Source organism: Vombatus ursinus, unplaced genomic scaffold (assembly GCF_900497805.2).
Source record: "Vombatus ursinus unplaced genomic scaffold, bare-nosed wombat genome assembly UNPS02000582.1, whole genome shotgun sequence".
Taxonomy (NCBI): domain Eukaryota; kingdom Metazoa; phylum Chordata; class Mammalia; order Diprotodontia; family Vombatidae; genus Vombatus; species Vombatus ursinus.
This window is the reverse complement of record NW_020940360.1, coordinates 37,017,297-37,028,998: the sequence shown is the minus strand read 5'-3', so window position 1 is coordinate 37,028,998 and position 11,702 is coordinate 37,017,297. Positions and strand designations below refer to the sequence as shown.

At 37.9% G+C, this 11,702-nt stretch overlaps 1 protein-coding gene across 1 annotated transcript in view; it reads right to left on the bottom strand.

The window, feature by feature from the left end:
• Positions 1 to 141: 141 nt before the first annotated feature.
• Positions 142 to 11,702, bottom strand: part of LOC114037753 — a 188,314-nt gene continuing 176,753 nt past the window's right edge. Inside the window, exons 44-46 of the mRNA XM_027854705.1 lie at positions 9,726 to 9,846; positions 4,724 to 4,848; positions 142 to 1,799 (exon numbers count right to left, since the gene is read on the bottom strand). Coding sequence (XP_027710506.1) covers positions 1,647 to 1,799; positions 4,724 to 4,848; positions 9,726 to 9,846 — 399 coding nt within the window. The 3' untranslated portion in view covers positions 142 to 1,646. The remainder of the gene's footprint in view (positions 1,800 to 4,723; positions 4,849 to 9,725; positions 9,847 to 11,702) is intronic.

Here is an 11,702-nt window from a genome sequence, read left to right as displayed (position 1 = left end):
TCAATCTGTAATCACGACCAGACTGACTTAAAATAAATTCACATGTTGAATTAATTCGCTTTTATGATTTGATTGTGCAATTAAAGACAGGCAGAATGGAATGACAAGAAGAGTGCTAGATGTGGAGTCAGAAGGACCTGGGTTCAGATCTGGTTGATTATACTTAACCTGTCTGAGCCTCAGGTAGCTTTTCAGTTATAGACAAATGCCAATGATATTACTGGTCCTTGACAAGGTATTAAGTGCTTATGTGATTTTCATTTTTGGTTTTTAGATGAGTTGTACACCTCAACTAAAACTGTTTTTCACTGATACTAAAACCCTCCTATTGACTTTCTAAACAAGGATAGTGAAACATTCTTTGGGAAACTGTAGCTCTAATTAGAGGATCACAGGATAAGGATTTCTAAGAACAATTTTGCTTTTTGGGCATACAGACATTAAATTTCAGATTGAATGCAACAGCTACTTTTACCAGGGCCATTTCAGTGAGGGTAAGATTTAAAAGTGAAATTGGGCTTCCATTTCGGAGAATTGTTGCTTTGGATGTAAAAGCAGTAGGACATGTTAGTCCTTGTTGTAGACTTGACATCTGAAATTTAATAGTTTTTCTCCCCCTTTAGGAGGACACGAAGCCATTAATTTCATGTAAGTCAATTTTCTGTTAAAAAATGAAAATGGTCCAACTTTAGTCAAAGAACTCTGAGGGGAAAAAAAAGAAACTAACTTTGGTTAAAGGATCCCCTATTTAAGAAAAGAGACTATATGCCTGAAATTTTTGGATAAGGATTCATTTACCTTTGAAACACTGAATTTGAATTTCCTACTGAACTTGGTTATAGCCAATTTTCCTAGTATTGTACAGATCTGCTCTTACATCCCTAAAGAACTGAGATTCTCTAAAAACAGGATTCAGAAGGTGGTTTTGTAGATGAAATGGCTTTGGTAGAAGTTTTTTTGGGGGAGGAAGACATTTTTGGAATATTGTACCTACTAAAGTCACAGTTGTCATTGGTAGGCTTGTACTGTACCAGTCTTTGGAAGTAACAGAAATGAGCCAAGGAGATGGCACTTGCTGAAGTAAATGTAGTAAATGCTTTGTATCAAATGCTTGTGATAGTAGATCCAAGAGCTATACACTTACCAAGTTGGCATTTTCACCTTTCACTTACACTCTGCTGCGAGTCTTTCATTTCTAGAAATTTGTAAAACTTCTAAATCATTGTTAATAACCTAATTAAAGTTCCCAGAACCCAGGGACAAAGAGCATTTTCTGCAAGGTTCAAGTTAACTATCCCAGTAATCTCTGCCCTGTGGCCGTATTGCTTATGTATTCATAAACATTGCTCCTATAGAACTCATTGTTGCCTGTAATGCATCTCTTGATTGATACCTATTTTTAGCAGCTCTGTTAATGTCAGTTGATAGGTTGGGTATGCCTGTCTCCAATTTTGGCAGAAGTAACTTCACCATATCTTAAATGGTGCCAAATATTTTTTTGTTGTGTGCTTGTAGGCTGCAGTATTTTAAATAATTTGCTATTTTATAACAGTGGTTTCGACGACAATACCGAACACAGTTGAAGAGTTTAATATAGTAATGTTTTATGGCCATTTTTATTCAGTAACTTTGAAGCAGAGGAGTAGTTAGTTCCTCTTAGAAAAACTTGAAAAGAGCAACTGTGTAGGCCTGAGCAGGGATGTGGGTTGCAGAACAGTAGGAATTCGAAAAGCTGCTGGCTGAACATTATCAGTCACGTTGGGTAAGCAAGATTCTCCTCTCCTGCATTTTGTGGGTACCTATAAATGTACTAGGTATTAGTATTTTTCTTCAGGAAGTTCTTAGACCTTTTTTTTTGCCTGTTTTTGTTTTTTTTAGACCATTTTTAAGCTAGCATTATCACAAACTTTGCTAAGAAGTCCAGGGTTCAGTTCCTTTGTGGACCACTTAACTTGGCTTTGGTTTTTAGCTTCAATTCTGTCTCTAGCTCCAGCTAGTAGTAATATTGTAAATGCATTCACGCTGGTCATGGTGATTAGGCAAAGAATGTAGATGAACTAATGTAATAAATCAACACAACTGGAGAAACTAGTGCCATTTTTGTACAATTTTGAAGAGAATTATAGAGCCTATTATGTTTATGGATTATCCACAACAAATTTTTACTCCTGCTGCTCAGTGGGCTTCTGAGACATTAGTTGTGTGATGAACTCTATTGCCTCAAAGAAACCCATCCATATTGTATTCCAAAATTGAATATTTTGTTAGTTCTATTAGAGTTAACAGAAAGATGATTTGTCCCACATTTTAAAAAGACCTTTTCCCCATATGTGTTAATGTAGTTTTAAAATGTTTTCAAAAATCATTCGTACATCATAATAACTAGAAACTCACTAACCCAGACATAATTTGGTTATTTCCTTGCCTTGTACCTCTTGCCCAAAAGTAAAGAAATGGGGTTGGATAGGATTTTTAAAAGAGGGGCAAAACAATTTAGTGTTAAGCAAAACTTAGGTGCCTACTGTTTGCCTAGGTGCTAGGGATAAAGATAACAGTTGCTGTCAGGTATCTGTTAAATGTCAGGCACTGCTAAGCACTGAGGATACAAAGAAAGGCAAAAGATAGCCTCTCCTCTAAAGGAACTCAGTCTAATAGGGGAGATAACATGCAAACAACTTAGGTACAAGCAACATTTACCTAAGATAATTTGGAGATAATCTCAAATGGAAGGAAGTAGCATTAAGGGGAATTCAGGAAAGATGGGAAATTTTAGCTGAGACCTCATGGCAGTCAGTAGGCAAAGATTAGACAAAACATTCTAGACATGGGCTAGGGGGGTGGGGGCAGACAGCCAGTGATAATGCTCAGAGTTGAGAGATGGAGCATTGTGTGCCAGGAGCAAGGCCAGTGTCAATCAATGGATTGCAGAGTTCAAGGAGAGGAGTAAGGTGTAAGAAGACTGGAAAGGTAAGGCAGGGCCAGGTTATGAAGATCTTTGAGAAACAAACAGGATTCTCTTAAGGGGGGAGACGAGGTCAGACCTGCACTTGAGGAAGATCAAATTTGACAGCTGTGTGAAAATTAGACTGGAGTGGAGAAAAGACTTGAGGCAGAGAGACCGACCAGAATATCACTGAAATGATCCAGGCATGGGGTGGTGAGGGACTACATGAGAGTGGCAGTCTAAGGAGAGAAAGGGGATATATGTAAAAGATGGTGTGGCAGTAGAATTGACGGGCCTTAGCAACTGATTCGATATGGGAAATGAGTTGAGGATGGCACCCAGTCTGGGTGACTGGGAGGATAGCAGTGCTTTTCATAGTAAATGAAAAGTAAGGAAGAGAGGAGGGTTTAGGGAAGAAGATAATGAGTTCAGTTTTGATATATCAATATGTTGATATATATTGAACATCCAGTTGAAGATATCCAATAAGCAGTCAGAAATGTGAGACTGGACATTGGTAGAGAGGTTAGGGCTGGATTAATAGATCTGAGAATTATTTGCATAGAGATGATTACTGAATCCATGAAAGCTGATGAGATCACCAAAGGAAGTAGCGTGGAGGTCCTTATAGAGCTGGGAGAATATACAGTGTGTTTACAAATAAGTAGAACATATGGAAAATTAAGGAGGGAGAGAATAGTAACAGAGAAATGGATCAGAGAAGAGTTCATGGAGGAGGTGAGACCTGAGCTGACACCAAAGATACCCAACTGTATGAGAGGTGGAGATGAGGGCTTAATTCCAGGCATTAGGGACACCTTACTGTGAATGCACATAACTGTCAGGTCTGGATAAAAGTAGTTCAGTTTGGCTGGAATCTAGAATTCCTCAAGCAGGGTAGTGTGAAATAATGCTGGGAATGTAGAGTTTTGAGCAGAGGAATGACATTGTTAGACCTGTGCCTTAGGAAGATTTTGTCAGAAGCCATTGTAGGATGACTTGGAGAGGGAGACAGTAATATCAAGAGTTTAATAATCCAAGATAAGTGATGAAGACCTGAACCAGCAAGGTGGCAGCATATATATAGATAGGCCAAGGTTACACTTGAAGAGGTTCAAACATGGACACAGGAATGGCAATGTTGTGCGATGATCAACTGTGATTGACTTAGCTCTTCTCAACAATACAATGATCTGAGACAATTCCAAAAGACTTATGATGGAAAATACTATCCACATCCAGAGAAAGAACTATGGATTCTGAATGCAATTGAAGCATACTATTTTCACTTTTTTTGTTGTTTTGTTTTTTCTGTCTAGTGGTTTTCCCCTTTTGTTCTGATTCTTCTTCCACAACATGACTAATGTGGAAATGTTTAACATGATTATACATGTATAACCTATCAGTTGCTTGCTGTTTTGAAGAGGAATGAGGAAAGGGAGGGAGGGAGAAAAATTTGGAACTCAATATCTTACCAAAAATGAATTTGAAAACTCTCTTTACATGTAATTGGAAAAAAAAATACTATTAAGTGCAAAAAAAAAAAAAGGTTCAAACAGATAATGTGGGCAGCAGCCCTTTAGGTCTAGCTAGATCCACTAATACTTATGACTGTTGCCCAATTTGGTTAGCTTGACCCTAAGCCTATGGACATACAGGTAATTTCATTATTGTGTACATTTTATTGACATTAAGTTAAAGAGTGAGTTGAAAAAACAATTCATCCTGCTAAGTTACTTTTTTTTTATGTCTCTGTACATTTCCAGGTTCATTACTTACTGTCCTTGGCCTTTGAATCCTTTTTATTTCACTGCTTTTAGGATCTGACTTTAAAAGGTATTGCTGGGAATATCTGCATGGAGTAGAGACAGAACTTCGAGTATAGTTAGCCCATGATGTAAGACCTGCAATGTTTAATATGACACTGATTATGAATTGACCTCAGGCTCCTATGTATTTACCATTTTCATACAGAGCACACTAATTCAACTGGGGGGGTAAACCTTGCGCTTTCCTCCTCATCATTTTATAGATTAACTAGAGGTTTTAAGTTGCCTTGGGGTTATCATTCAGTCATTAGAATTTATTGATTGCTGGGAATACAAAATAAAAATGAAACCATCTCTGATCTCAAGGAGCTCCCATATTATTAAGGGTAGTTGAGAAGGTCAATGTGTGTATATGCAGTGTGTGTGTGTGTGTGTGTGTACATATATATATATACATATATGTGTGCGCACACACACATACACACACATATATAACCATGTAGTTTTGAGAGGAAGGGAATTAGCAGTGGTGGGGATCAGAAAAAACTTTCATGTAGAAGGTGCTTGTGTAGATTCTTGAAGGAGGTAAGAGATTCTGAAAGGTGGAGGTGAGGAGGGAGTGCATTCCATTCATGGGAAATAGGATATTATGTGAGAGGAATAGCAAGGAGACCCATTTGTCTAGATAGTAAAGTATTGGAGAGTAATGTGCAGCAAAGGTGTCAAATGTATGGGACCTGCAGACAGCACTCCCCAGTGTGGCCTGAACCAGATTAAAATGAAATTAGTAAGTACTTAACAAAATAATAAAAAAAATACAGTAAAACATAGATATTAATTTGCAGTTTCCTAAGCCAATATACAGCTCACAGGGATCCTTAGGTATGGTTTTAAAGGCTCTGTTTCTTTTTTAAGTTTTGACACCACAGATGTAGTGGATGTCCCAAAAAGCTTTAATAGCTTTTAAATAAATAGCATTATTTTAGCTTTAAAAAGCGCACTTGGACTTTTGGCACACCTTGAATAATGAGGCTGCAAAGGTGTGTTGAGGCCAGGTTATAAAAAACTTTAAATAACAGAAAAATATAAATTTAAATTCAATCCTAAAAGCAATAGGAAGCCACTGGAGTGTATGGGGGGAAGGAGGGAAGGGCACATGGTCAGTCAGACCTGTATGTAAGAAAAATCATTTTGGAAACTGAAGTATAGATTGAAGTGGGGAGAATCCTGAGGCAAGGAGACCAAATGGGAGGCTATTACAATAGCCCAGGTGAGAGATGAGGGTCTGAACTAAGTTGGTGGTGACTTGCTAGAGAAATGGGGACCAGATGTGAGACACAGAGGTAAAAATTTGGCAACTAATTGGATATGTGGCGTAAGGGAGAGTGAGGTCCTGAGGACTATGAACTGGTTGGGAACCTGGACAACTAGAGCGATAGTGCTGCTCAAAAAGTGTGGAAGAGGGATGGGTTTAGGGGGAAAGAATGAATTTTGTTTTGGACAAGCTGAATTTGAGTAGATACAAAACTGGTTCATCCAGTTTGAAATGTCCAATAGGCAGTTGGCAATGCAGGAGTGGAGGTCAAGAGAGAGAGACTGAGATTAGAAATGTGGATCTGGGAGTTATCTGCATAGAGCTGATAATGAGCTTAGTTAAAAAACTGGCCACCTTTTACCAATGTCCTGGAGCTGTTGGTGCAAATAAAATCAGAATAATAGCCCTTAATTTTCTTCCTTCCTTTGTTAACTGTCAGGAATGCAGTAAGATACTAGCACATCTCGAGTCAACTCTTCCTGTCCCCCTGATCCCAGCCCCCTGAAATCTTCAATGGCTCCCAGTGCCTCTAGGGATAAAATACAAAATCCCACCCTTACATTTAAAGTCCCACAAAGTTTGGCTTCTACTTGACTTTCTAGGCTTATTTCATATTAATACCCTCACCTTCCATTGGTAGATTACTTAGTTTTCTTCAATGCACAACTCTGGTACCCCCCCTCACAAGGGGCCTTTCTTGATTCCTGCCCCACAATTACTAGCAATTTCTCCCTCTTGACATTACTTTGTTTTTCCTTACTTATTCATGTCTTATATACCCTCTTTACAATGTATTCCCCTTGAGAGCCTAGGTTATTTTGTTTCAGTCTTTATATCTCCAATACCTAGTGTATGATACATTCTTAATAGTAATTGTAGAATTGAATCCATGTTGTGTGTATCGGACCAGAGTATGGACCAGCTAGACATCCTCTGTTAACCACACCTGTGACCAGTTCTGGAACTAATACCTGCATTGCTTACTTTTCTTTTTGATCATGTGGCTCTTTTGAATACATAATGCCAAAAATGGAATCATCCAAAGTGGTGACTTCTATAGGGCAGCATCTTTGGCTACTTAACCACTTAGCTGAGGGAAAAACGAAAAAAAGCCATCACTTCCCTCAAGTACTGACTACATTCTGTGATGGTAAGGTAATGATTTCCAGTTTTGGAAAAAAGTCCTGCCTTCTATCACAGCTTATATACCTAAGCCCTCAAGACCAGGGATTTTTAAGCTTTTGTGTGTGTGTCATGAAGTCCTGTGGAATCTGGTAAAACCTATGGACCCCATGTCAGAATAGTTTTTAAAATGCTTAAAATACATAGGAATACAGAGGAAATTCAATTACATTGAAATACAGTTATCAAAATATATTTTTTGAAGTTCAAGAATCCCAGGTTAAGAACCCCTGCTTTAGACTACAAACTCTTTCTATCTTCCCCTACCATAACCTACTTTTTTTTGTTATAAAAGACATTTACACTGTGTTCATATTTATAATTCTTTTCTGACCACTTAAAATATTTCATAAACAAAGCTCAATCCACTTCTCTCATGATAAAGCATTAATTAACTCTTGCTCCATTAAACAGTCAAGGTCATGTGAATTGACAGAAAACACCAGCAATGATTGGTATGGAAGTAAGAAAACAAAAAGACGACAAAGAGGCAGGTGTTAGGGAAAGGAAAGCCTGAGAAGGCTGTAGTGCTCAGCCAGCTAGTGACAGTTCTTTTCCGTCCTGACTGTTAGCAGTGATGGTAACTCCTGGAGGGGAGAGGGTAGGTACAAAGGCACTGGGAACCTGGTACAGAATTTGGCCTGAATAAGCCATGGAAAAGGTACTGAAGACAGAATAGGAAGGAACAAACAGCTTTTTACTACTTGCAGGAAGAAGTAAAAGTGAAGGTTGTATAGAGTAGGTATTTAATAAATGTTTGGATTTAGTTGAAAATAACCACACACTATTTCTATCTCATTTTTATCCCACATGTTAGTTTTAGAGATAATTTTATTTTGATTCCTCAGCTGTATTCTCTCGAAGGGCAACATGATGGTTTTGCTGTCTTCTCCCTCCCAACCTATGTGGACCGATGGCACATTTTCCTAAAAAGATGTAAATGTTTCAGTATTTTTCAAAGGACACCCAGCAGATCAAAAGGCTACTACTACCTGAGACATTCAGATAGACATATCCATGGTCATATCCATGGTCTCCAACCAGCTTTTTTCTCAAACACCCTCAAGGCCTCAAAGCAATAGTTGAATTCCTTTCAATCCCCAAGTTCTACTGGAAATAAGGATCATAGGAGGAGAGAATACATTTTCTTATTTTCTTTCTGCCTCTCTTACCTATTCACTGAGTAATCCCAGGGTATGTGAACTTTTCCGTGCCACTTAGAATCACATTTGTCAGGCATGTATATGTTTTAAGAAGTAATGAAAATGTACATAGATAAAGCATTAAATGCATATTTATATAAAATACAGAAGTAAAACCAAACCTGAGCTTTCTTTTTTGAGGGTGGCATAGTGGTCTGTATCTCATTTCATATATATAGAGGAACTGTTGGTGAGGGAATTCCTTCTACCAATACAGATTGTCAATGGTTCTACAATTTATAGTCTTATGAGTTACCTCTGCCACTAAGAAGGTAAAGCCCATGTGCCAAAGACTGGACTTTGACTTAGGTCTGCCTAGTCCCACGGCCAGTTCTCTAGCCACTTAGATCATGATACCTCACCAATGTTCTATATTTGTCTTTAAAATAGGCATATGTTTAGTACATTTATCTAGCATGTTCACAGTCACAGAATGTTGTGCTTAGAATAATAGAATATTATTATTAATAATTAGTATTTTACTAATAATTACTAATAGAATAATAATACTTTCATTTTCTAGATTTCAGTAATAGATGAGGTAGTTGAGGGCCAGAGAGGTCATAAGATCATAGAATAAGGAAGAGACATTTATGGATTCTATAGTATACCCCTTCCACCCCATTTTATGAATGATATAACAGGACACAAGGGGTTAAGTGACTGAGGTCACACAGTACTAGAATGATCAGATTCCTGGACTGCCAGGCAGTGTTCTCTCCAGTGTGCATTCCCTAGCAGTATTACTAACATACATTTGTCTACTTTTTTTTTTTTCAGATATTCTCTGAGGTACCTTACAGTTATAATAATTTTGTGGTCTCAAATTCAATAATCTTAATGGATTTGGAAAGCAACCTGCCATTAGTCTGATTGGTTTAGTACCTCAGTAGAGCTAGACATTTCAATTCCAACTTTTCAAGGATATAAATTTGATTTTATAGAACCAAATCTTTAAATACTACTTTATATAATAAAATTTTATATAAACTTAGGTGAGGGAACCTTAACCAAAAAAAAAAAAAGCCAATTGTGACTATATAATGGGAAAGCCTTATATTGGACTTTCTTTCTCAGATGGTTAACTTCCCTTACTTTAAAATCCCAAAGTTGGGCAGCTAGGTGACTCAGTGGATAGAACACCAGCCCTGAAGTCAGGAGGACCTGAGTTCAAATCTGGCCTCAGATCAAACACTTGACACTTACTAGCTGTGTGACCCTGGGCAAGTCACTTAACCCCAATTGTCTAAGAAAAAACAACAACAACAACCCAAAGTCAAGTTTTTCTGGTAGAAAAAAAAAATATTTCTTACCTCCCAATGAGTTTATTTGGATTGATGCACTTTCTATATCATAAAGCTGACTTTGCAATTTATCCACTCGCTGGAATGCATCCAACTTTAAACTTCTTTCTTGGGCAAGTTGGCTTTTTATCTGATAAGACAAGATAAATCACATAAATATATGTTTTATGGGAAATAAGGGTCACAGGAATACATTTTTTCACTTGCAGTTCTCATTTAACTAGTAAGCAAGTGTTCATGAAAATTCTTTTTTGAGCTGGGATCCACACACAAGCCTTTCAGGGGTAAGTGCTCTAGGACATAAAGAATCTTTTTAGAAGCAGAGGAACAATGGAATGTCTTTACAATGCAGTGGCTGGGATGGGTAATGCCACAATTGGAGTGGATACAATGGGATGGATAAAACCACTAGTATCTGTTGATTTCTGTGGTTGCCATTGGCTTTCTCTTTGACGACAGAGAAGATGGGTTTGGGATTTTTTTTTTAGTGGTACCTCAAAAATGCCTGAACTAGTAGGGACAGTCACCATGTTTAAATACCACAATGTTTAGTGATTTCTGTTATGTGCCTGGCACTGTAGCAGACAGTCCCTGGGTATCCAGCTTGCCCAATCACAGTCACAGGATTGAAAGGCTCATGACAGGTTAGTGGCTCTTTCTCCAGAATAAGTAGAGAACTAGGTCACCTAAAGGATGCAGATCTACCAGTGGTTGCTGCTAGCCTCTTCATTTATGCCAAGGATTCTGATATAAGGTTCTCATGTTATTTCCTTTCCTGCTTGGCTACATTAAATAAACAATTCTGATGCCAATGGATGTAGTAATGAAGGTGAGAAACAAGTGAAAAGTTAATGACAATAAGTAATACTAATCCTTGCAAATGGTTTACCTCTTCCCTATGCCAGATTCCAAGGCCTAAGTATAATTTTACATTCATTATGATGAACTTGACACAGCTCTTGAAGAGATTTGTCCAGAGAAACAAGGAAGCCCTTTTGTTCAACAATGTAACATCCTGCAAGTTTTCATTTAATATATAAAGTCAAAGGAAAAAAGTCAAAGGAAATTGTGGTCGAGGACTCTACACTCTGCTGTAGCTGCAAATTTCTTAGTAACAACACCATCCTTCCCTGTCCTTTTAATCTCATCCTTGTCTAACCTGGTGTCAATCACAGTATTGCCTTTACAGCCCCAAAGTCTCTCTCCCTTTTATAGAAAACTACTGTTAAGGATGAGTCCCCTTGACATAGTAGGGGTTAAGGACTAGAAAGATATCATCACCTTACTACCTTCCAGACTGACCAAACAAGCTAGCTACTCTTCTCTTTAGTCCACCTTCAAAACCCTTTGGATACCTTGGTGGTATCAACAATTCCTATGGCTGCTCCCATTTTTGTGAGGCATTACTTGAAATGGCTTGATATTTTCAATTTCTGGTTCGATTCTACCTTTTGTCATTGCTGGCCAGTGACATGCTGAGGAGTATTAACTAAACATAGTTATATCCAAGAGGGAGACATCCTGTGGACATAGGCCATAGTTTTCGATGTGGTTGTTGGCTTTGCTTTTTTTTTTTTTTTTAATCATACGACTCAATTGTTTCTGTTGCCAAAATTTATCTGAGAAGACTATTTCTAGATTAGGGGTCTCGGCAAATTCTAGGGCCAATTAATTCATTTCCTAAAAGAGCTGTTGCCTTTTTCATGCAACCCATTCACAGGCTGAATGAACCACAGGCTCATGTTGCCTTTTTCCACCTGAATTCTTACTCAGACTCTTTCACACAGTCAGAATAACTTGCTCTATCTTTTTTTCTATCCTCCTTAAGACTCCACTGAGAATTCACCTGCCTATACAGAAATAAAGACACTCCTAATACTTTCAGCATGATTTCATTTAGGTATATGCAGTAAGGTGAACCGTGTATTTGTAGATATGCTAAATGTTCTTCCATCATCACAAACTATCTCATGGGCAAGTTTGCAG